The following is a 25,823-nucleotide window of genomic DNA, read 5'->3' as shown; positions in this document are numbered from 1 at the left end:
TACCAACTTACCTGCTGCAAACCTTTTCTTGATGAGTGAAAATCGGTACCCTGCTCCAACAAGTTCAATGTCACAGCCAGAAAGAGTGCTCCCTTCACTTGTGAATTGTACAACCAGTGGGGAAGGTTTGCTTGGGCCTTCAGACAGCTGAAATCTTGCTAATAAGGAACCCACCCCTTAAAAAAAAAAAAAAGAAATATTACAAGAAAATAGGCAACACAACATTCTGGATATAATTTTGGAAATTAGAAAGTTAAAATACAACATTGGACTTACTTGGAAATAGTACAAGTTTTAGTGACAAAATTGTGATGAATGAAATGTGTCATTGAATAATATGAATACTTCTATTTGCACATTAGTGGAAGTATACTCAGCAAAATGGTGCTTCAAAATTTGGGGGCATGCTGCATGGAAGGCCATGTATTTTCATAACTCTGAATAATATCAGAGGAGAGTGAAAAATATTTATGAGTATGGATCTACTAGAGGACAGGGACATGCCTCCATACAGGCTCTTTCCTGAAAGGATGGTCTGTGAGTTGAGGTCTTGGTAGGAAGGGGAAGAGGAAAAGTACTGGAAGGATTGTTTGTTTTTATTGATTGAAATAACTAAATGCAAAAATGGTGTTAAATATTCTGCTTGTTTTTTTAGTGCCACATGTATTTTGGTTCAATAATTGGCATTTTTTTAAACATTTATTCTTTAGTTGGAGGTGGACACAATACCTTTATTTAATTTTTATGTGGCGCTGGAGATTGAACTCAGTGCCTCATGCATGCTAGGTGAGCGCTTTTCCTCTGAGCCACAACTCCAGCTCCATAATTGGCATTTATCTACAAGTTATTTCAGCTTTATAAACTAAATAAAATAGTTTATATTTTATTTTTATAGTTTATATTTATTACCTCCATTTTCTGACTTCTGAGAGATATCAGGAATCTTCCACAGTATTCTTTGTTGTTCAGCATTCCTAAAAATAAAATACAAAAAAGGTCTTTCTATATGCAAATTTCTGTTTAAGGAACGCCATGTTTTTTTTTTTTTTCAAGATAGTATTTTTTAAAAGAATGTTGAAAAGTTTGGCTATAATTTTAAAAATTATCTCTATATACCTATATTTACACATACATTTCTCTTTTTCTGATTCTAACTTGCTACAACACGGTGAGGTAGACATTTAGAGGATAATAAAAAGTTTAGAAAAAAGTTTTGAACACATCTGTTGAAAGCATAAAAAGTATTAGCTAATTAATTCAGAACATTTAAATTGCAACTGTCATCTGGCTGGCATCATTTAAAAAATATATACTTTTTGCTTTTGATGGTAATAGGGAAAAACTGGAATGTTCTTTCTAGTATAAGTCCTTTATCATGGATGCTTCTGGCACTCGGTATCTATTCAGTTTCTACCTTCACCACCATGCCTTTTTATGTAGTTCAGAGGCTGTAAGAGGTGCACTGTGTTTCCCAGATACTCTTGCAATAAGATGTTCTGAGATGCAAATTTGGTCCCACCAGTTACAGGCTCAGTTTGAGACCTGGAAGGAGAGGGAGGCAGAGGCCCTTTTCTTGCTGCCTTCACTATTTCCCTCTGGCCAGCCACCCAACTGAGACATGGAGTTCTTCTAACACAGGGGTGCAGTCTGGTCTTTAGTGTCACAGGTGTTGAGAGGCAGGAACTTCCTGATCCTTGCATCAGAGTTACAGGAGTGGGCTCTTGAGTTTAGTGATTCCACTGGTAGTCTCCTGATTTTTTTCCTTCCCACAGCTATGGCAGACACAGCCAGTCCCCTGGTGGGCCAGTTCTTACAATGTTTGGGAAACATTCTTGGAGCTACAGCCTGTTCCTTTAGCACTTTCACCATCATGGAAGCATTGAAATCCCTGTACTAAATCATTATTGCTTAAAATAATATTTCCTGCCCTGAACCCTCCAACATTGGCCTACTATGATCTGCTACAGGAAACACAAATGTCAAGGAGTCTGCAACCGGGGGATGAGCAGTTTCTTACCAGACTGCGGGTGGAAGCACGGCCTGGAGCTTGGTCACGCCTCCGTCTATGGGGACCAGGAACTGCACATTGTTCAGGGCCACGGCTGTGGTCATCGCATCCGTGTTGTATTTGTAATCTATGCGCAGGTCAGTGCTCGCAGGCTCACATCGCCAGTTCACTGCCAGGTTCAGAGGCGTGGACTGAATGCCCTGGGCAGATACCTTTCCAAACAACAGGAAAGGGAGCATTTAAGGTTCAAACATTAATGTGAAACTAAACCAGAAGCTCTGGTTATCTTCCAAAAGAATGGTTTTAGGTATCAAAATATCATAATGTTGTTTGTGTGGCTCACAAAGGAACACTCAGTGAAAAGCACTGTAAAGGGTACTATGTGAGACAGAGCTGGGTACTTCAGGCAAACTGTTCCAGATTAAAAACATAAAGTCAATTGCTCAAATCTCTAGGGCACTTTAGAATTTACAGTGCATTTCCTTCTGATTAGGGAGGTGGGATAGCACACTGGTTAGGGGCTGAGACCACAAAGGCCACAAAGCTAGACAGTCCTGGTGTGAATTCAGATTCTGCTACTTAGAAGCTTGGACATAATCTCACTGAGCCTCAGTTATTTCCTTGTATGCCTAATGGGAATTATGATAATAATATTTTCCCACAGGGCTGTCAGGAAGATTGAAGGAGATAAAATAGCACAGGTCCAGCACGGAGCAAGGAATTAATATTTTAATAAATGTTTCCTATTAATATTCTCACCATATTTGCTCTTCACAACAAATTGTGAGATAGACAAAAAGGGTTATTATTACACCTTTGTGATTTTCCAGAGGAAAGACTTGACCTCTGGTCCTCTAACTCGAAGAACTACTTTCTGATTTGAACCAACCATGAGTTAGTTAGACCAAAACAAAGTCAGATTTGAAGAATCAACAGCATTTTGTCTTCTCTAAAGACTAATATAATTTCGAATTCTGGGTCCACAGTGAAAAATTCAGTGTTATCAGTATTTGATTATGATTGTGAATAGATCTCTTGGAGATTCTCCTCTGCTAGGTTTGTATACACTGCAGGGACTGCATGGGGGATGTCTTTGAGCTTGGATTTTTATTCAGGGAATATGGGTTTTGCTGCTTTTGAAGAACATACACAACTCACTGGAAATGGCAGCACATATGAATGCCCTGGGAAAGGGTCCTCAGGGTGGGTTGGCTCACAAGCAGGGGTGGTTGTTGTAGACAGTCCAGAAATGGGTTCTTTTTTTCAAAAACATATTAGTGCATTTTAATTATGGAATAACAGGTTCTACTGTGACATATTCGTATGTGCACATGACATACTTTGATCACATCCACTTTACCATTATTCTCCCGTACCCTCCTCCTCTCCTCCTCTCCTCCTCGGATCCTCCTTTATAAGATGACAGATATGACTTTTGATGAAAATTTTAACCAGACAGCCACTATAATAGTTTTTAAACTTAAAATACTGTTAGCTGTACAATCCTTTCTACAAATAAACTTTTTTTGGGAAATCTGTTATCTAAAGTAGATCAAAAGCCAGGCAGCACCTTCCTCCCCATGCTTTTTCTGCACTCTCTCCTTCTCTACCACCCTCAGTAGTAGTTCTCAACTCCATAAGTGTTCCTCTACCCAGGGAGGGGCTTTTTGCATAGGTGAAGATGCATTTTTGATTGTCCCAATTTCTGGGATATGCTATTGGTGGCTACAGACTAAACATGCTGTGATTTGAGGGCAGTCCCACAAAATGCTAGCAGTGTCCCCAACCCCATCTCCTTGCATTGTTGAAAAACAACAATACAACTGAATCACAGCAAAAAGTTCAGAGTACTTTGAAATATAGTAGGCTACGAGCTCCTTATAATAACCTATAAAATACCTAGATGGGTATATTTTTACCCTTATTTTCAGCTGCAGAAAGGGTTCTGGGAAATTAAGTACCCAAGGTCAGGGGCCATTAAGAAACTTTCTTAATTTCAGAATTTAATCTCTTGCCTACACTTTACATTTTACACAAAGCTCATATGGCAATAAGTGAATTATCTACTCTCTAGAGTCAATAACAAACAGAGAGAATACAAATATTGCACAGGATTTAGAAGTTTAAAAATCTTTTAATCTGAAATGAAAATGTAGATAGAGTGTATGTAATTAGATTCACGAAGGGAAATAACTACAGTTTTCTTTTCACAGTTGGACAGGAGAACACACATTGTACCCTGAAATTTAACTGTTAAGGTGAAAATGAAATTTGGACGTTCCATTTCTTATTCCTTCTCATTTCTCTTACAAGCTCACGGCAGCCACTAGACATGTTTAAATATTTTGGAAAAAAGTTAAGTAAAATACATTTTCTATTATATTTTACTTATAAAAGTAATGAACTTATGCCATAGCATATGTTTGTTGGTACTATATAACCTATGATATTTAAAGCTTAAATGATACTGAAGTACGGCAGAAAAATAAATGGGTAAAAAGGAGACATAAAGGAAGGGCAGGAAATAAAATTTTAATTTAGAGTTTTGCATACTTTTCCAGGACTCTCACACTCAGTCTTTTACCAAGGCTTGTTACTGCCAAATTCCTGGGAGATCTGTAATTCTATCTTAGCACTGTTAATTAACACCCCCCCACAAATAGATTAAGTAATGATAGATATAGTATCTTGAGGAACCTAAACTTAGGGAACTTTCCAGTGCTATCTATTGATCAGATAATGAAGAGCCTGTCTGCCTAAGGATTCAGAGATTGACCAGACCACCAGAAACCTCCTAGAGATTTCAGGACTAATATCATCCCGATATACCTTTCCATACTGACTTCTCACCAAATTTCCTTTAGAAAGAGAGCCAGCCCGCCCCCACCCCCACCCCAGTGTGTTTCTGAATGGCCTGCATTCTCCCTTGAATGCATATCTACTTTCTGAAATAAACCTATCTATGTCGCTGACTGATGGTGCTAACATTCTTTTCCAGCATGAAAGTCAAGGACCTTGCTGAGTTGAATTACCCATCACACTGGGAACTCCTCAGACCCTTCTTCAGAGACAACTCTGCTCCTGTGACAATACTATCCTCAGGCAAAAACTTCACGTTTGTTTGCATTTATGTAATATGCACCACCATATGGATATTCCACTTTCAAACAACATTTCAAGTAAGTTTTTTTCCAAACTACAGAGTGCACTAGAACCACTTGGGTAACTTATTAAAAATACAGGTACCTAGGTTGACACAAGTAAATACAAATACCTGGTGGTGTCAGGGTGAATGTGCATATTATGTCTAAATGTCTGCACATATATTTCTTTTTGGCATCAGTTCAGAGCCAGCATTGGTCTACGGATTCTCTGGTAACTACACTGTGCAGTCATTTTTGAGAATGTACTGATTTTTATTAAAATGCAACTTTCCTCATACAAAGAAAAATACTCTGAATATATTTATTCATCAAAATTATAATGCATTAAAAACAATATAGGAGAGGCCGAGGATGTAACTCAGTGGAACGGCACTTGCTTAGCATGCTCAAGGTCCTGGGTTGGATCTCCAGTACTGGGAAACAAAAAATCAAGGAGGTCAAGTAACTGAGAATCAGGTGGACACTCAGACAGGTAATGTTGTTTCTAATAGACTTATTTACTAGATCAGTAATAATTTCAGGTAAGGGTAATCCTAGGCACAAAAAGAAAGCTCTCAGATACAATATTATATTTTATCAAACATATTTTTGACATTGAGTTATTTCTTAAGCTTTATTAGAATGGTTTCATAGGAATATTGCACTATGAAAAAATCTAGTTTATTTACATGTAATCATTTAAAAAAGAGGCTTTAGAACACTAGTGGTCTTAAAATTGCAGTGATCTAGTTTAATGATACTTACACTTTTAATATAATTTTTTGTTATCTTCATTTTGTCACATTTCTTTAACTTTTTAAGAGAATATTTCATTTATAAGTTTAAATAAAGATACACATGAATGTTATTGTCATTGGTCACAAAGTAGCTCTTTAAGGTGTCCATTTCCTTATATTGACAGCCTTCATATAATATTAAAAGAAATACTATTTTATTTATTTTTATTTAATATTAGGTACTTTAGAATGTAAACTGTAATGTGAAAGACACCCTGGCCATATAAATAGGCTTACCTGATATTTGAGCATGTCCACATTGTAATATGTAGCCTGGGGTTTTTGTTCAGACACTTTCTTTAGGTGAGTCATCAGATTTGGCATGTTTACCCAGAATTCCTTGGTATTGGCATCATTTTGTGTATTATCACTATTTAATTGGGAAGAAAAATGATTAAATAGCAGCTTATAACAAATAGCATCTACACAAGCAGCATCATAGAAAATTGCCATCTGATTTCTGTATCCACCCTGGACAACTGGTAGAGATTATATAATTCACAGTTGTGTAGTTTAAGTACAAATGTGGTTCTGAGCAGTATCATGTTAACAGATTAATATCGATATCGAGGAAATACTGTGTTCTAATTCTCAGTGAGTACCCAGTAACATTAACTAGTCACCAATCATGGTTAATCATGATTGCTATAAACCATGATATTCATGGTTGCTTTAAAAAATGAATTATAATCTGAATTTAATAGCTCATCTCAGTTTTGTCTAAATTTGTCAGTTAATGCAATTAAAAAGCTGAACATGTTTATTTGTTTTGAATTCACTTGAGCCATAGGTTTTAGAAATTATCCAGTTAAAGAATTGGCCAAAGGCAAACACGGTCTTTATTACTGGCCAAGGAGAAAAGGGTGACACTAAAATTCCCATGCTACCTTTTCAACATTTAAGACTTCATTCAAGAGTATCTAAACCATAAAAGACATCACTTCACATCCAAGATGATCCTAGAGTATAAGTGATGGTAACCATGGTAGTTACAATGGAAGAGCAGAGAGCAGTCTTGATGAACCCAGGAGGGTGGAATCCCTGTGAGTCACTAGTTTTACTCAGAGGCATGTCCACAGACCACCCTTTCAATCCATCTTGTAGATGCTTGTCTCAATAATAATACGAATCAAGCAAGAGTGCACAAAGCATTTGTTCATTTCCAACATATCAAGGAAACCGAGACCCCATGTGAGTTTGTAACTGGACACACAGCTTGTTTACAGACATCTTACTTTCAGAATATAAATCTATAATTTTGTAGTTATAATTCTTGAGCACCAATTATGTTCCAGGCATTCTGCTAGATACATTATAAACTATTACATTAAAATCTACCCTGCAAAGGAAGCATTATCTTCAACTTAAAAGATGAGTAAATTTATAATACAAGAAAATTAACGGTTCAGAAAAGAGAGGATTGATAAAGTGAAAAAGAGGTAAAGGGAGATCAAAAGTGAGATGCTACCATTTAGTCTCTAGAAGGCAAACAAATCAAGAAAGCAGAGTTACAAAACTCAGGGCCTTAAAACTACCATTGGTCTGTTAGGAGAGGGTGGCATCTAGGAGGGAAGAGGTCAGGTATCAGTGAGTGTGACCTGTGTGGTTCTGGTAGGCTCTGGTATGAGGTGCTTGCCAACAAAGCAAAGCTCTTTGAATCTTATGGGGCCTGGGAAAGAGTCCTGGCCCTTGAGACTTTTTCCCTGTTCAAGCCGAACCAAGGATATTGATCAGGGCTTTTCATTTTACTTTTATTTTAAAACATCTAAGTTATCCCAAGCTCCCAGAGTTGTCACTACACAAGGAGGCAGGAGATAAGAGCAATGGGGAGGTCAGTGAAATTAAGTAATTTGCTTAAGGTCACAGCGAATATGTAATAGGACCAGGATTCCAACCCTGATCAGTTGCATTTGTCAAACTTTCCCACTAGATCATAACAGAGGTTCAGAATTAATATCTAGCAGGTTGCCATTCATTTATATTAAGTAGAGCTGAATAATTGGGAGGATCTTAATCATGCTATTTTTATTAATTTTATTTATTTCTTTTTAAAATTAATTTTTAAAATTTATATATGACAGTGGAATGCATTACAATTCTTATTACACAAATAGAGCACAATTTTTCATATTTCTGATTGTACACAAAGTATATTCACACCAATTTGTGTCTTTATACATGTACTTTGGATAATAATGTCCATCACATTCCACCGTCATTTCTAATCCCATTTCTAACCCTCTCTTCCCCTCCCACCTCTCTGCCCTATCTAGAGTTTGTCTTTTCCTCCCATGCTCCCCATCCCTACTCCACTATGAATCATCCTCCTTATATCAAAGAAAACATTCAGCATTTGTTTTTTGAGATTGGCTAACTTCACTTAGCACTATCTTATCCAGCTCCATCCATTTACCTGCAAATGCCATGATTTTATTCTCTTTTATTACAGAGTAATATTCCATTTGTGTGTATATGCCACATTTTTTTTATCCATTTATCTATTGAAGGGCATCTAGATTGGTTCCACAGTTTAGCTATTGTGAGTTGTGCTGCTATAAACATTGTCTCCTCGGTCTATACCCAAAGGACTTAAAATCATGCTATTTTAAAAAACAAATACATCTGCTCAGTTTAAAAATAAGCTAATACATATATATATGATTATTTCCTCAAAGAACCTGCTTTAATATTTATTCCAGAAAGCTTTGCCTATTAAATGCCCAAAGAGACACAGAACTCCTCAATGCTAAAGAAATCATGAGAATTCTTCAGTCTCATATTTGGGTTGATAATTTTTCCTGAACATTCTTTGAAGGCAAACCCCTTTCCTAAGATAAAAGGGATTGCAAACTTAAATGCTTCCAGGTTGCTAACCTCAATGACATCTTTCAGTAAAGATAAATGAGAGAATTGGCTGGATCTAAGATGATAGATGCCAAAAGGCTTATACTGCAGTGAAAACAGCTTGGTCACCATTGTCTTTTAAAAATTAGGGGTGGTGGTGATGGTGAAGCAGCAGTACATAACAAAACCAAATCGGCAATCACTGGCTAAAGAGTCACCCACTTCAGCCCAGCCACGAAAATGAAAGATTCAGGCTGATGTGGGACTTAGCCTGTCACTGATGGGCAGACCTGGTTGTAGCCAGAGAGATTCCCAGGGGAGAGAGGCCAGGCAAGGGTACACTTTGAGCTCAAAGGAAATAGTAACAAGTTTTGATTCTAGACAGATGCAATGTGAAGCTCCCAGAGGGTTATGGGCAAAGATGGGCTGGGTTGTGTTAGAAAACATCATTTGGCTGTTTAAATACATTGTAGCCAAGCAAGATTGGATTCAGGAAGGGAGACAGTTTGCAGTGGTCCAGGGAAATGATAGTGGCCATTTGCACCAAGGAGGTTACAGCAAATTAAAAATGTGGCCACTTTAGAGAGATATTTTTAAATAGAATATCAGGATCTAGTGAAGAGGAAGCTACCAAGAATGACTCCTTTTATCTCATCCACTGCAAATAAATAACTTGGTACAGTTTATCATTTTAATATCATGAATATATGTATGTCTGTGTAGCTGTGCAGGTGCATAATAGACATCATTTCAGATTTAATAGTTAGAAAATGTGGAAAGTATTTATACAAACACATTTGCTTGAACTTCTTTGATATCATACCTGTAAATTTCCATCAAAACACTTACCATTATAATGAAATTATGTTTAACAAGAAAATTTTCAAGTTCATGTGAAGAGTAGCTCATGGTTCAAATATTATTTAATTTTAAAAGATGCTGATACAACAAAAGAGTTCCCTATTATTGGGTTTATTATCCAATGCATATATTGTCACTAACACATTTAATTATTTTCAATGACTCTTTTATCACTTTAGATAGCTGTTCATGAAAATACCCATATGCATATGCAGCTACACATACACACGGAATTATCCTTGGAAAACTTTGACAGCTGGTCAAAGTTCTGTGTCTGAATCTACAAGCATATCAGAGCAGTGGTAGTTAGCAACAGTGCTACTGCTAAGATTTATTTGTCATCTAAGTACAAAGTGCTAAACCACATATATCTAAAAATTTATGCAAAATAATATTTACCAGCAGAGAAGTTGGGGATTTGGCAGGACATGTTCTAACCTGCTGAAATTTATCACCCGAAAAGTCAGAGCAGCTGGGGAGGGGTTGTTGGCAAAGTGTCTGGTGATGCCGGCAGGAAAGGACAATACCATTTCTCCAGTAATCTTAACGATACATCTGGTGTATCAAAACACATGAGAGAAAAGAAAGAGAGGAAATCCAGGTCAATAAACTGTCAATCAAAACAGCTAAGAAAAAGAAAAGATTTGGGTAAGTACATAAATAGCAAAAGAGATGATAGGTGTGCTCTTAATTCCTCTCTCAGCTACTAAGTCATTTCTAATTTACATGAGAACTTGTTGCTTAAAACTTACTTTTAAAGAGTGAACTATAAGAATCAAAGTACAAAGTCTATAGGTTGTCCTCACAAATAAAATCATCTACTCTTGTGATTCTCACTTTGATTTCTGAATTTTTGGCAGCATGTTTCAAGATATTAAATTGCATCATATTGTCACATTTTACTGAGACTTTGAGTAATGGGGTTAGTACCTTGAGCATAGTCTTTTACATACTCATGAGGTAAAGTTCTTGCTTACTATTTAATTAGTTCTTTATTCTATTAACTTGTCTATTTGGTCACAATTATAAAATCAGACCTAGAAATTAATGCAATAAAATGATTTTTTATATGTTTATTTTATTTATATGTGATGCTGAGGATCAAACCTAGGGCCTCGCACATGCTAGGTGAGCACTCTACTGCTGAGCTACAACCAAAATCCCCAATAAAATGATATTTTGGAATGAAAAATACACCTTTTTTTGTTAAATGGGCTTTATGGAGGCACAATTAACATATGAGAAACGGTACTTACTTATAGCATAAAATTCTATAACATTGTATGATGTGAAGTCACCATACAACCAAGGTAACCATTTCTATCACCCTAAAACTTTCCTCCTGCCTTTTTTTTGTTCAACATTTTTTAGTTGTTGATGAACCTTTATTTTTTATTTATTTGTGAGAATCGAACTCAGTGCCTCACACATGCTAGGTAAGCGTGCTACCACTGAGCCACAACCCTGAGCCCCTCCTGCCTTTTAACTCCATTTTTGTAATCTCTCTACCCCAACTTTCCACTCCTGATCCCCAGGCAATTGTTAATATGCTTTCTGTTACTACATTAGTTTGCAATTTCTAGTATTTTACATAACAGAATTACAAAGAATGTACTTTAGAGGTGTCAAAGTTCTTTCTATGAGAATTATTATTTTGATATTCATCCATGTAGTTGTGAGCATCAGTAATTCATTTCTTTTTGTTGCTCTGAGGTACTTGGATATACTACTACAATGTTAAAAAGAATCCATTCGCCTGTTGAAAAAACATTCAGGTTCTTTCCAGTTTGGTCTGTTATTAAGGTATGATAAATACATATGTTAGGCCTTTGCATGGATACATGCTTTCCTTTCTCTTGGTAAGAACATGAGTGGAATCACTGGAACATATGGTAAGTGTATCTTTAACTTTTGAAGAAACTACCCAACTGTTTTCTAAAGTGGAAAATACAGCTGTATGACAGCATTTTACTAGTTTCTTCTCTAGTCTGTGGCTTAGTTTTTCCTTTCTCCTAAGAACACTTTAAAGGGCAAGTTTTCAGTTCATCAATTTATTTCTTATAGATTACCTCTAATCCAGTTATACTTTTAGTGTCCTAAGTAGTCAAAATTTTTTTTTACCTATAGAAGTTTTCTTTCTTTTTAGTTTTGCATGTACTTTGTGATCCATTTTTGGTTAACTTCTGTATACAGATCTGAGTTTATCTGTATGCAGCAGCTATCTAACTGTATCAGCACATTTGTTCAGAAATGACTATCCTTTCTCCATTGAATTACTTTGGTTCGATTGTCCATGTTTGGGACGGTGTCTGGATCCATTGTTCTGTTTCATGGATCTATTTTGCCTATTTTAAAACCAATACCACCCTGTCTTGATTACTGTAGCTTTACAACAGTTCTGAAATCAAGTCATGGTAGTCATCCAACTTCGTACTTTTTCAAAGTTGTTTTGGGTATTGTATGTCCTTGCATTTCCATATGAAATTTAGAATCACTGTATTAATTTCAACATAAAATAAATTTATTACCTCTCAGTTCCAATTCATCATTAACTGCCCACTCTAAAAATCCATGAATAATGGGCCCTTTCTCCTTCTTTTTGCCAACAAACTCCATGTTAAGTCTTGTCAGTAGAGGGCGCTGGACAGAAAGCATGTTCAATTCCAGTGGGCTTGTTAGGCAGGTTCCTATAATGTACAGGGCTTTTCTAGGGCCAAACTCCTATAATGAATGTGGTGTCACCTAGAGTGGGTTGTAAAAGTAGTTCTGCCAGTGACCAGTAACATAAGCAGCTTTCCTATGGGCTCATATAGTTCAAGTGATTGGGCTGCCCCAATGACTAGATTCTACAAAGCCGGAAGGGTTTCTAGCTCTGGGTTCTTGCCTTGTGTGTGCTAAATTTCAACCTTCTTCCCTCCTGGCTTCTGCAGTACATGGTGGCCAGCTGCACAACTTGCCATTAGTTTCCTTTGGCATCTTCTTAAGCCAATTTGGCAGTGGAGTGTTTCAGCAACATACCTCCCCATGAACAGTTAGTCTGCAGGGCTCTGCCTATGCCATGCCCAATAACTTGAAGAAGTGAGCTGGCACAGCTCACCTCACCTTTCAATGGGGACAGTCCTTCACCTGAGGTCCAGTGTTTGCAAATCTTTGTTTCATGCATTTTGCCCATATTTGAGCTATTCCAGGTGAGAGAGTAAATTGGTCTGATACTCTACCTTGGTCAGAAGCAAACATCTCAAAAAGTTTATTTTTCTTTGGAAAACAGGAAATACAGTTAGCCCTCAGCTTCTGCAGATTCTATGGAAAATTGTGTCTGTACTGAACAACTACAGACTTCTTTTTCTTGTCATTATTCCCAAACAGTACAGGCTACTGCTATTTATATATTATGTATATGATGTTAGACTTATAAATAATCTAGAGATGATTTAAAGTATATAAAAGGATTGCATAGGTTATAGGATAACATGATACCATAAGGGAATTGAGCATCTGCAGATTTTGGTATCTGTGGGGGGTTCCTGAAACCTATTCTCCCTCTACACATTGAGGGATGCCTGTATTTAAAACAAGAGACCTTCTTTAAGATTTCCCCATACATCTGGATAATTGACTCATGTATCACTTCAGCTCCAAACTCAAGAATGAAATTTCTAGGTTAGTAAATGAAAACTTTGCTCACATTTGAGAACAAAAGACTCAATTTTCACCCATAGTCACTTGATGTACTATGCAACTCTGTAATTGATGGGATACACCTAGCTCAGGTGAGATGGTACATTTTCAAAATAGTGTGTGGGAAGAACTGCCACAGCTTTGTATGTGTAATGCTGGGTCTGGGTTAGAAGTAGGGTGAGGAAAGGTGAGTTTCCTCAAATTGCCATGTATTTCTCCCTCACTCAGATGTTATGCATGAATTTGCACCACTCTGAATAAGAATTTTGCTTTCTGGAAGTTTGCATTTTTGTCTCCCCTGGAGAATATTACTGATCTCCCAGATTGGGCATAAATTGCTGTCTTTCTCCTCTACTTTTTAGAGTCATTAACCTTGTTTGATTACTGGTGTTTAAGTGGTGCCTAAATTAGCTTCTCCTCAAGCTAATTCTACTCTTGATGCTTGTCAATACATGGACATGTAGAATATTACATTCTGGAAGACAACCACAGTTTTTCAGAGCACTTGTTAATTTATATGTCAGCACCTACCATCACTCAGTACATTGCGGTTAGCAATAGTGGCCCATGTGTTTTTTAATTGATAGGGAGCCTTCTCAGTTTCTTTTCTAGGTTGTTGAAAAGGAAATCTAAGAAGTGTCTTGGTAAGGAATGAGTTTGTCTTTTGTAAGCATTAACCTTTTGGAGAGGAGAGGATGTGACATTTATTAATCAAAAAACATTTACTCACTCCCTTGCCATGCAAGCTGTTATTATTATTATTATTATTTTGAGCAGGAGGCAATTAAAAAAGAAAGAAAGAAAGAACAGTAAAACAGTTCCTGCCTCTCAATGGCTTTCAGTGTTGGGTAACAGAGTAGTTTGCATAGTCCAGAATAAAAAGTATGGAGGCTCCTCAGTTATATTTCTGCATCTCCATTGTCAGAGGCAGATCTTTGCTGATTTATTAATCCATCCAGTGTCTAACTGGATCTGAAATCTTTGTATAAAATTTATTATTTTGAATATTCTCTAAAGGAAAATAATTTTTTACCTTAATGATTGTTCCTATCAGTAGGGTAAGGTGGCTACATTTAATGTGAGTTCGAATTACAGAAATTAAAAATGATGTGAAATGGAAATATGAACAAACTCTTTATGAATAAAATTTCAAGTGGTATGAATCCTCACAGATGAAATGTTCATCAAGAATGGCAAAAATTTTTAAAGTCAAGTGGACTTATAAATTGGGCTCTCCCTACTGACACAGGTAGCACTATGTTTGCTGGCTGTCAGATGTAACGCTGGCCAGTTTGGGTAGGTGAATGTTGAATCTGAATTATATGCTGTCCCCAGAAACACACTCCTCCTCCTAAGTGAAACTTCCACATACTACATTGATAACTAAGCCCACAACTCTCTTCATAAGAGGTCTTCAATGAATACGCAGCTTGACATCTTTTATTTATATGCCTCTTTCATTGACTTGTATATTAAGCAAAATCCTTTTCATATTACAAGACTCAGTTCCAGGGAAGCCCTTTCAAAAGGGCTTCAACCTTCCTTAATTTTCCTTTCTCTGGTCCCCTTAGACACAAGTACAGATTATTTTTAGGAAACCAATGTAGTTTCTTATACTTCTAATCTACTATTGTGAAGGTAAGTACTGTGTTTTCAGTTCTGGGAAGACAAAGGTGCACAAAATGCAGAACATGACAGGGCAGGAATTCAATGAAATGTTATTAGAATAAATTTATACTTCTAACAACTGTAGAAATGGTACCTATAAAACATACCAAATTCTGTGTACTGCACTAGAATCAATAGCAACAAATAGAATATGCATGGTACTGTACAAGCTTCCTGTTGAAACAGGAAGACAATACAGAATGAATAATTAACATATGAGGATAAGAGATGGTAGCATATTTTGAGAAACTCAAGTTTTTCTAAGGGATTAGGAAATTAATCCTTTTACCTTATCTTTTAGTGCCTTGGCTATTCAAATGTGAACTGGTAATGTAGCAAAGGTCAAAGATTCTCTGCCTATGACCTACTCAAAAAGATGCAAAAGTCAGAGTACCTGTTCCAGGTGCTATCCATGTTTAGGGAATGAACATAACTATATTTGAATGTGTTATTATTGCATGACATTGTATGTAATAATTAAGCTAATAGGTTTCTGGATCCATTGTCTGAAAATAAGTGGCTTTAATGCAAGATAGCAGTTGGCTTTATTTCTACCTGGTTTTAGAATCTGAGAAGTTTCCTGAAAGTGAATAATGAAGGAAGAAAAATAAAATGATTTATTGCCTGGACATGGAATAGAGAAAAAAATATCACCTCATAATTTGTTCATGAATTTCAGATCTCAAAATTTTAATGAAATACAGTGGATCTTCCATTTAAATTAAATGTTATAAGAATAAATGTAAGATATACTGCAACTATTTATGACACTATATTTGAAGACAGATTGCATATATATCCATAAGCCATATATACATATGTATATATATATACATATACATATATGTGTATATATGTGTATGTGTGTGTGTGTGTATATATATATATATATATATATATACATATATATATATATCTCCAAAAGCTAAGCTATATATATCCAAATGCTGAGCTAATTAGAAAGGACATAGGAAGGGCACTAAATTATTAGGCTCATGGGAATGCTACGATCATGGTCAGTAGGCTCACAGGTGCAGACAGACCTCTCGACACAACTGTCATGTGTGCTGGGGAGACCGAATCAGTATAAAAAAACCTGGCTTGTATTGTGATAGGCCCACAGGGGTTATACCACTTCTTAGAAATAAAACAAAAAATATTATTAAGGGCTTCTTTTTTTAATATTTATTTTTTATTTATAGGTGGACACAATATCTTTATTTTATTTTTATGTGGTGCTAAGGATTGAACCCGGTGCCTCATGCATGGTAGGTGAGCACTCTACCTCTGAGCTACAACCCCAGCCTCTATTAAGGGCTTCTTATCACCCATTGCCCCATATCTGCACCTATTCTTTTATGGACTGTGTAATACATTTATGCACAAGTCTTATTTTCCATAGCAGCTATTCTTCATCACCAATACTCGTTCTATCTAGTTCAATGGCAGGTACACAGTGGCCATTCTGTAGATGTTAGGTGAGTCATTCCACTACACTTGTCCGGCAAACACCCCTTGAGTATTCCATGCCAGATCCTGTTTTAGGTGCCAAGGATATATGGTGGACAAAACAGTGGGGTTAAGAGAACCATAATGGACAACAGGGAAAAACATGTAAGATGTTAATGAGGAGGGTTATGGGGAAAGAGGAAGAGGGGAGGAAGGGAAGAAGGAAGTGTTAAGTGGGGAGGGAGGAATGTGGTTACTTTATATACGTAAACAGGAAATTCTCTGATAAATCTTCGTAAGAACCACAGGAGGATGGTCTGGGGCTGTAGCTCAGTGGTAAAGTGCATGTCTCGCAAGTGTGGCTAGGATTTGGAAATGAAGGATAAACAGCCAGGAGACCAGCATGCCTTCCCCAGAGTGAGTAGGGAGGTGAGGGTGTGCAGGTCTTGAAGGACAGAGCATTACGTGTTTTTGCTTTGAGCAAGATAGGAGGGTTTTGAGCAGAGTAATGACATGACATGAGGAGAGTAGACTCTAGAGGACAGAAGTGTAAGTGGAAGACCCATTAGGGCTCTCTGAGTGAATAAGTGAGGGAGTGAGTGAAAGCCGAGTCAGCAGCAGTCAGAAAAGAATTCACTCTGGTATGATTCCCAGTGGTTTTCACACCAGCATAACCATTCTCTTTGCACTCTTAGTTCTTCTTTTTAAAAAGCATGTATCTGTCTGTTTCCTTCAATGAAGGCCAGCTTGAGTTTCCTAAGGTATATGTCAGTTGGCAATAAATAGTTCTTAGAACTGATAAGACAGAAAGTTATGCAGATTCTTTGTACAAAAAAGATCCTGCATAACCAGCATGTATGTGGAAAGTATGTACACAGCCGAAGCCTGGTGCTCACAAGCTCAGATGAGGTAGCTTTTAATTTCTATAGACAGTGTGGTTATGGCACATGGCTCAAGTGCTTAGAAGATGATTGAGAAAGGACATGAGAGAAACCAGAGCCCACAGAGTTTATTTCTCTACAATATTATGGACTATTATGGTTTGGATCTGGAAAGTTCCCCAAAGGATGGTATAATGAAGGCTTGGTTTACCATGCAGCAATGTCTAGAGGTTTTAGGAAAATGACTAGTTCATGAGGGCTTTGATTTCATTCACTCAAGAGGGTTAATATAACCATCAAGTGGATTAATCCATTTGATGGATTAATAATACTAATGGACTACTGGGAGGAGATGGAAGTTGTTGGCAGGTGGGGCATGGTTGAAGTAAGTATATTACTAGGGGTTGCGCCGTTGGGGACTACATCTTGTCCTTGACCCGTTCCCCTCTCTGTTTCCTGGCTGCCTTGAACTGAGCAGCTTTCCTTTGCTCGCCCTTCCACGGCGATGTTCTGCCTGTTCAGCAATGGAGCTGAAACCTTTGAAACCTGAGCCAAAATAAACCTTTACTCCTCCAGGTTGTTTGTGTCAGGTATTTTGATCACAGCAACGAAAAGCTGACTAACACATGGGTTTAGAATAAAATCTACGTATTGTTGAAAGAGATGTGACATTTAGGGAGATTGGTAGATCCCAGGGGCTGGCATTACACCTAAAGGTGGAGTTACTAATTATATTGGTTTTCCAGTATAATTTTGTTAGGGTTAGACTTTAAAAAAAAACTAGTGTTTCTAAAGTGTAAAGAGGATTCACACTTAGTCATACAAATTGCCACTTAAAATATATATGGGGATTCAAGTTCTAATAATACTTAATCATCACTGTTTTAAAATTTTATTATAAAATTGTCTGCATGCACGTTTAATTTTAAATTCATTCTTCCTATCATAGATAGAAGGTTTTCCGAGCCTTAGTCCTTGTAAGTTAAAAAAAAAAAAATTAAGAGAGCAATTTTTTCCCTTCCCTATGTTTCCCCTTTGTTTATAATCAGATTAAGATCTGGTATTATGCTTATGACATTTAAAAACTGGTTTGACTTAGGCGTTTAGTTTTCAGTGTGGACTAATAGCCACTCTTTTATTTATTTATTTATTATCATGAACCCCTTTGGTAAACTGATGAATTCTGTAGTTGCTCTCTCTGGTAAAATGCACACAAAAGATATGCAATATAATTTCAGGGAATGCACAGACTTTCTGAATCCTACCCATGGAACTCCTTGTCAAGATGTAAAGTATTTAATGATGCCACAAATATGTTCAGGTCAAGTTCACTGTCAGTACATACTGCTATAAATGAAATCAGGGTCATTTGAATAGAGGGTACTGCATTTTCCCCCTAGAATTTTAATTTTGCTATGATTTTAATTTTTCCTCTTCTTTTTGGACAGTATTTCCTTCTTAGTGAGGATATCAAATAACTTATTCCCTTGTTTTACTGGGCATTTTGGGAAGGTCTTTTTCTTCCATGTTATCATTCCAATGATCCACTATTTCCACCTATATGTGGGCTGTTCCCTTCTGGGGAAGACTAAGACATAAAAGAAAGGATCTGGACGTAGCTTTTAGGGGACCATAAACTTTCTCAAGTTTGACAGAATTAGAGTGGGTTTCTGTTACTTGCAATTAAAACTGAATCAGAGATTTCTAAACAGTAAGATATCAGATTGTTGGATCATTTGATGCTTGTTAAAAAGCAGATAATATTACTAATTAAATTTTATCCTCTATTCTAGGTGTGTCAACTATTATTGTTAACTGAATTCTTTATGGTTTTAGGATAAAGAGTAATATAGTTACATTTGGGCTGTCCCCTGCTAGATAGGATAGAGTTTGGAGAATACAGTGGACCACGTCCAAGGCTTACTTGCTTGGATCTGCTCCTTTGAAGTAGGCATTGACAGTTTCTGTAAATGCTGCTGCAACAGGGAGGGTGTCCTGGGCTCCCATGGTTAGGGGGCTGGGTCCCCTGGAAGAACCTGCATGAAATGAAATGCTTTCATTTATTAAGAGACATCTAGTATACATGGAACTAAAAGCCCATAAAAGGATTAAGGTATAAAATCTATTACTAAAAAACGTGCTAAGAACTATAACTCTGTATGCATATTCAACATAGAGCTCAAGTATTTGAAAGGAAATATTTGGCTGGTTTACAGACAAACACACTTGAAATTCATTCAATTATGTATCACTACAGAAAAGAAAATCCAAGCAGAACAAAGTCACAAGAGTTTTCAAATGTCTTGCATAAAGCATGAGGCAGTATTTTGCATGACAGTTTGTGCAGCAGGTAGTTAATAAATAAGATCATTACTTTTCTATTTCCTATTTGAGCATTCAACCTAGTCAATTTCTCACACTTAAAACTTTGGAAGGGCCCAACTGTCAAGTGGTATCATATTACACACACTGTCCCTTTCTGGATTATTTTCATTTCGAAAAATTCAATTATTCTTAGTTCAAGTAAGCTCAAGTTTACACCTCTAAAAACATATACAACCAAAATGTACATAGTGCCTAATTACAAGCACATAAATGCACCAATTCACACTGTTAAAAATATCAGCAGCTCTCCTGCTTTATTGAACACCTGCTGTGTACCAGACATCACATTCATTAGGTGCCTTACATGGATTATCTCATTCCACCTCCACCTTTGCCCAATGGGCATGCTGGTTCCATTTTGTAGAAGAGAAAGCTGAAGGTCAGAAGGGTAAACCTAAATTTGTCTTTCTAGAAAGCTCATATTTTCACCACTATACCATACAGTTTGTCTATATGAAAGATTCAACTGTATCATTTTGCTGTAACCTGTAGCTTCCAAATGCACCAAGGGTTAGAATTGCCATCTTCGCTACTAACCTCGAGGCATGGTACTGACAGTAGAGTAAATAGTATTTATGTCTCATGCTCACTTCTCCCCACTTCTGGCATATGCTAGTGTTGAGTTGTTTTCTTCTGCTTTCAGTAACTTCTGTATTCTCCAGCTATGCAAAAATTCTACCCTCTGTATACTTCCTTCCTCAATAAAACCCTTCTTGATCATTCTAGTTCATGCTAATTACTTTCTTTTCTGTCTTCTCTTGGCTCCCAATAGTTTGGACTTGGTAACTGACAATTAACTTAACAAACATTTTTTAATATCTACTGTGTCTCAGATGCCATTTTAGGTACTGAGGATGCAATGATATATTAAACATGATCCTTGTCCTGAAGCACTTATAGTTAAATATGTCAGACATTTTTTTTTAAAGAGAGAAGAGAGAGAGAGAGAGAGAGAGAGAGAGAGAGAGAGAGAGAGAATTTTTAATATTTATTTTTTAGTTTTCGGCGGACACAACATCTTTGTTTGTATGTGGTGCTGAGGATCGAACCCGGGCCGCACACATGCCAGGCGAGTGCACTACCGCTTGAGCCACATCCCCAGCCCATATAGTTAAATATGTATTAGCAGCAGCAGTATCTTCACCATCAACCTTCACTATCAGGGTTACCTCCACCACCATTATTTGTTGTACACTTGCTGTGTGTCTATGTTGGAAGAGAGTATTATCTTCATTTTGCAGTTGACAAAACTGCTATAGTTTGGATCTAGAGTGTCCCCCAAGTGCCAGTATGTTAAAGGCTTGGTCATTAGCCTATAGCACCATTAGAAGGTGGTGGAACCTTTAAGAAGTAGATCATTGAGGGTATGGTCCTGACAGAGACATTGGGACCCCAGCCTCTCTCTCTCTCTCTCTCTTTTTTTGCTTTTTGCTGTCATAAGAACTGACCTTTTCTGCCACGTGCTCCCACCATGATGTACTGTGCTGTCACAGGCCCAAAGCAACAGGGACAGGCAACAATAAATTGAAAACTTTGAAATCATGAGCCAAAATAAACCCCTTCTCCTTTTAAGCTGATTATTTCAGGTATTTTGTCACAGTAATGGAAAACTGACTAACCCCAGAACCAAGGCTCAGAGATTTTATATAACTTGCTAGTCTTACATAGCTGGTATACAAACAATTTAAAATTGTTAACTGAGATTTTGTATGAATTAAAGATTCATACGTAATCTAAGGATTATATTATTTTACCTCCTATAGTCGATTGTGGTACTATTTAAGGTCAGGCAAATACCTATAGCACTGTTAGAGTGTGTATATCTAAGTCTTTGTTGCCTGTGGGATTGTAAACTCCTAAAATGAAGGAACTAAGGCATGAGCTTCTTTTATGGCACTGCCATACTCCCTATCACAGAACCAGAATTACATTGACCTTTTGTAAATATATGTTGAATTATCCATTGTTGGATCTCAGTAAGGCAAAGTCTATACAAATCTGTAAATAACGAAGGCACAATAAAAAGAGGTCATTACTTTGCAATGTTGTTACTCAGTTTATTTGCTCATTCATTCATTCAAATATTTATTGAGTGACTAATAGGTTTTGGAGGAGAAATGTTTCCCTAAGTAATGGTTAAAGTAGGGCCAGAGTGGTGAGAGGGCTGGAATACTCAGTCACCTTTTGATTGGAAGTTGGAATTGGTGAGGGGGCAGAAAAACCTGCAAATGCTAGAGTAATTCTATAAACGCTTTTAAAGAATGGTGTGAGCAAAGCCCAACTACTGCTTGAAAAGATCAAGGAAGGCTTCACTGAGAAGATGATACTAGAGCTGAGGTTTGAGGATGAATAAGGTCTCATGAAGGGGAGGAGAAAGGAGACCAGCATGCACATGAATGTGGGCCTGAGCAGACACATGGCCTTTTGAGAAAGCACAAAAAGTGTGTTGTCAGTGTGCGGAGGGGAGTGCAACCGGTACTGGAGGGTGAGACATGGAAACAGAAGAGTCTCAGGTCGTCAAGAGTTTTGTATAAATGTTTGGGAAAATTTGTCTTTATTTTGTAAATGATTTATAGGCATTAAAATCATAGTTTCTTTCTTTTTTTTTTTTTAAATCATACTTTCTTTTTGACAATCTTATACAAATCCTGGGTGTTTTTCTGAGCAAAGTATCTATCTATCTAATTTATATAATTTGAAGAAGGATTATAAATTCCATAAGATCCTTGAGGGTCCTGGAACGAGTTTAGAACACCTTCTATCCAAGATGAGAGTCCCCTAGAATATTTGAGAGGGGGGCTGCGAGCTTTACTTTAGATCACATTGGCTATATTGTGGAAGACAATTTAATGAGGGAGACAATAATGAGATGAGACTTCTTAAAAAGAAAAAAGATAAAATTGGTGAGAAATGCAGATGTTCATATAGAAAAGAGAATGTTATGGGTATTTTATTTTTTAATTCTGCAAAGCATTTAGTAGTCTTTCATGACATTCTTGTGAATAGTGAAAGTTGGGTGGATAACAATCTTTCTAAGTAGTCTGATAGTTAGATGAATCACAATATCTAATGAGCATGAATCAGGGGTTCCATGTCTTTTTTGTTTTGCTTTGTTTTGAGGAGAAACTCTCTGGGAAATGATCTCAGAGGTCTGTCCTTAGTTTGGGCTCTTTAGTTCCTTGGATAAAACTAGAAAAAATGCTCAGAAATAGCACATTGTAGAGGCTAAGAGCATGGCATTTGACATTAGACACACCTAGGACTGAGTGCTGTCTCTGCCCTCATTATCTAAATGATCTTTGGCAGGAATGATGTAATAATACCCATTTTGTAGACCTGTTCTCAGGATAATATAAGTTAGAGCATTTAGCCCAGCACTTGGTTCATAGAAAACACTGAACAACAATGAGCTATTTTATGATAATTATCATAATTTAACATCGTATACAGAGGTTATCTAAAATAATAACAGGTTTATTGAAATGTTCAAAAATTTCTCAAATTTTTGGGATACTTAGCTGGCAATAACTAGAAAAATATTGGCACAAATCAGTGTGAAATGCTTACATATCAAGTTTAAAAATTAGTCAAACAATTGTAGCTTGAGGAAGACTGACTTGGTAGAAGAATGTGTGAGGGAAAAAACCCTTCTGGGGGTTTCAGCTAATCAGCTTTCTATTGTTGGGTTCCAAACACTTCAGCTAACTTGGGCTGTATTAAAGGAGGAGTAACAGAAAGATCACTGGGAGTGATGGTTTCACTGTCTTCGTTGTTTTTATGCATGGCTCAAAAGCATATGAGATTGCAATGAGAACACTAGTTCACTACAACTTGTGATGTACAAGGCCATCTGGAGTCTGACTTAGTTTTCTCTCTCATGATCTGTGTCCTCCCACTTCCTCCAACAGCCCTTACCTAGCTATGCCTACCTCTGGGCATATAGTCCTTGCTGTAGATCTCATCATAATTTCCAAGGAAGCAGAAACACACTAAGCACTTCCAAATACATCCTTTTACCTTAAAAGACTCACAGTTTACAACTCTACTTTCTGGACATGCCTATACATGTTATAGTATGCCATTTTGGATTTTTCTTTTTTCTTTTATTACATAATTTTCCTCATTGTTATCTGTTGTTCATATCATTTCCCACAACTATTTATTATTCTACAAACCTTATCCTACTGTTAGGCCATTTCTAAGTACTAATCGAAATTCATCTTTGTATGAATTGAATTGATCTTCTCCTCCTTTTTAACTATTTCCTTAATTTTATTCCTTCTTGGTTTGGCACCAAACCTAAAAGCAGATCATTTTTAACTGTTAAGAATGCCAGGGTAATATGAAAAATTGTGCTCTATATATGTAATAAGAATTGTAATGCATTCTGCTGTCATATATAAATAAAAAAAGAATGCCAGGACATTTTACATAACGATTATACTCAATCATAATGCTATTAGTAATAAATGAATGCTTCTGTTCCTCCACAGAACCTCAGAATCTTTGTTTAATAGGATTATTGGAAACTGGAATAAAACCAGGAGAATGTCCAGGATGGTGAGAAACTCAATCCTTATGGCTGAGAGGACTAAAAGAAGGATCTGGAAATTGTTTTATAATACCTGAAATAATATCACTAGTCAATGACTCAGGGGACCAGAGGTCAAGGCTATATATCTTCAAGTTAATAGCTTTGTGACCTTGGGGAAGTCAATTAACCTTAGTTTCTCTCAACCAAGAAATGAAGGCAATCACTGAATACTCTCTGCTTTAGGATGCTATGATTTTAAGATTTTTATAGGTATTTAAAATTTTTTATAGTAAGAACAATTTTCTAATAGAGAAATAAGCTGCCCTGAAAATAGTCCCCCTTCACTGGTGATTTGTGTGGGTCTATCATGTGTGTTGAGCTTCCACTATGTATGAGAGAATGTTGGGGACACAAATGTGTAAACTTTCAGAAAATAAAGACATAAATGAATGGAACACTAAATAAGAACAGTAAGTGCAATTAGGAGTTTAAGATGATAGTTCAATTGACAGAACTATAAAATTATTTCACTGCATTGATAAATGCATGGTAGAGGAGATGCTATTACATGGTTTAAGTAAAGAAAACTTGGGCTCTATAGTCATATTGACTTGGGTATAAATTTCAGGCTTTTCCACTTGTAATCTATATGACTAAGGATAAACTATTAAAGCCCGTGACTCAGTTTCCTCATCTTTAAGATAATATCAATAAAAGTATCCATATTAAAGACTTGTGGTGAACACCAAATAACATTTGTGAAGTCCTTAATGTGGAACATATTTAAAAAACATTCTAGTTTTATTTTTTTGCTGTTATTGGGTCAGGGTGAGTTTTACTGAGGTTGTGGAATTAGAGTTGCTTATCTAAAATTGAATAGATGTTTCCTTTAGGAAAACAAAGGTAGATGAAACTACAAATGTAATTCTTCACTGAGAGTGAAGATTGACTGGGATTTGTTTTTTTTTCATCACTAAAATTTTGTTTTTAAAACAAAAATGAAATGTGTGTATACATGCCTAACTTGTCACAGGTCAGATAAATGGCTATTGTATCTGTTTAAGGTGCTTGATATAGTACTTGTGCCTGTAGGAGACAAAAATTGACGAAATACACACTTATTTTATTCAAATGAACAAATCTATAATCTGAACCTGGGAAAATTACCTAATCTCTCTTTGAGTTTTGGCTTCATCGTATTGTAAAATGGATACTTTTCACAGATATTGTGAGGATTAAATATGATAATATAGGATGACCTTGTTATCTGAGAATAGTCAATATCAAAAAAGTTGCTTAAAAATAATGTATTTAAAATGGATACTAATATTTCATGGTAAAATGGGTATTAAAATTTCATGGTATATAATGAGAGAAAGGTTTGTTTGAGACTCTAAATTGACATAAACCAAACTTGTGGAAAGATCTTTTGTTAACAATATTGAGCTACAATGCTACTTAATAAGTTCTTAAAATGAACACAAATGATTTGTGCTGATATTTTCAGGAAGGGCAAATTTTTTCAGTAAAATTATATTATAGCTTTCCATACCGTCTGAGGTTCAGAATTGGCTT

The 25,823-nt window shown here is 36.5% G+C and overlaps 1 protein-coding gene across 14 annotated transcripts in view; it reads right to left on the bottom strand.

The window, feature by feature from the left end:
• Positions 1–25,823, bottom strand: part of Sgip1 (SH3GL interacting endocytic adaptor 1) — a 201,273-nt gene that overhangs the window by 4,211 nt on the left and 171,239 nt on the right. For all 14 annotated transcript variants that reach the window (XM_071617925.1, XM_071617928.1, XM_071617930.1 and 11 more), the window contains 6 exons: positions 19,254–19,365; positions 10,053–10,208; positions 6,186–6,318; positions 2,018–2,220; positions 910–974; positions 12–176 (listed from right to left, as the gene is read on the bottom strand). In XM_071617925.1, the coding sequence (XP_071474026.1) occupies positions 12–176; positions 910–974; positions 2,018–2,220; positions 6,186–6,318; positions 10,053–10,208; positions 19,254–19,365 (834 nt within the window). The remainder of the gene's footprint in view (positions 1–11; positions 177–909; positions 975–2,017; positions 2,221–6,185; positions 6,319–10,052; positions 10,209–19,253; positions 19,366–25,823) is intronic.

This window comes from Marmota flaviventris, chromosome 10 (genome assembly GCF_047511675.1).
Source record: "Marmota flaviventris isolate mMarFla1 chromosome 10, mMarFla1.hap1, whole genome shotgun sequence".
NCBI lineage: Eukaryota > Metazoa > Chordata > Mammalia > Rodentia > Sciuridae > Marmota > Marmota flaviventris.
Note: the sequence above shows the minus strand (reverse complement) of the source record. Positions and strands in the feature narration are given on the sequence as shown.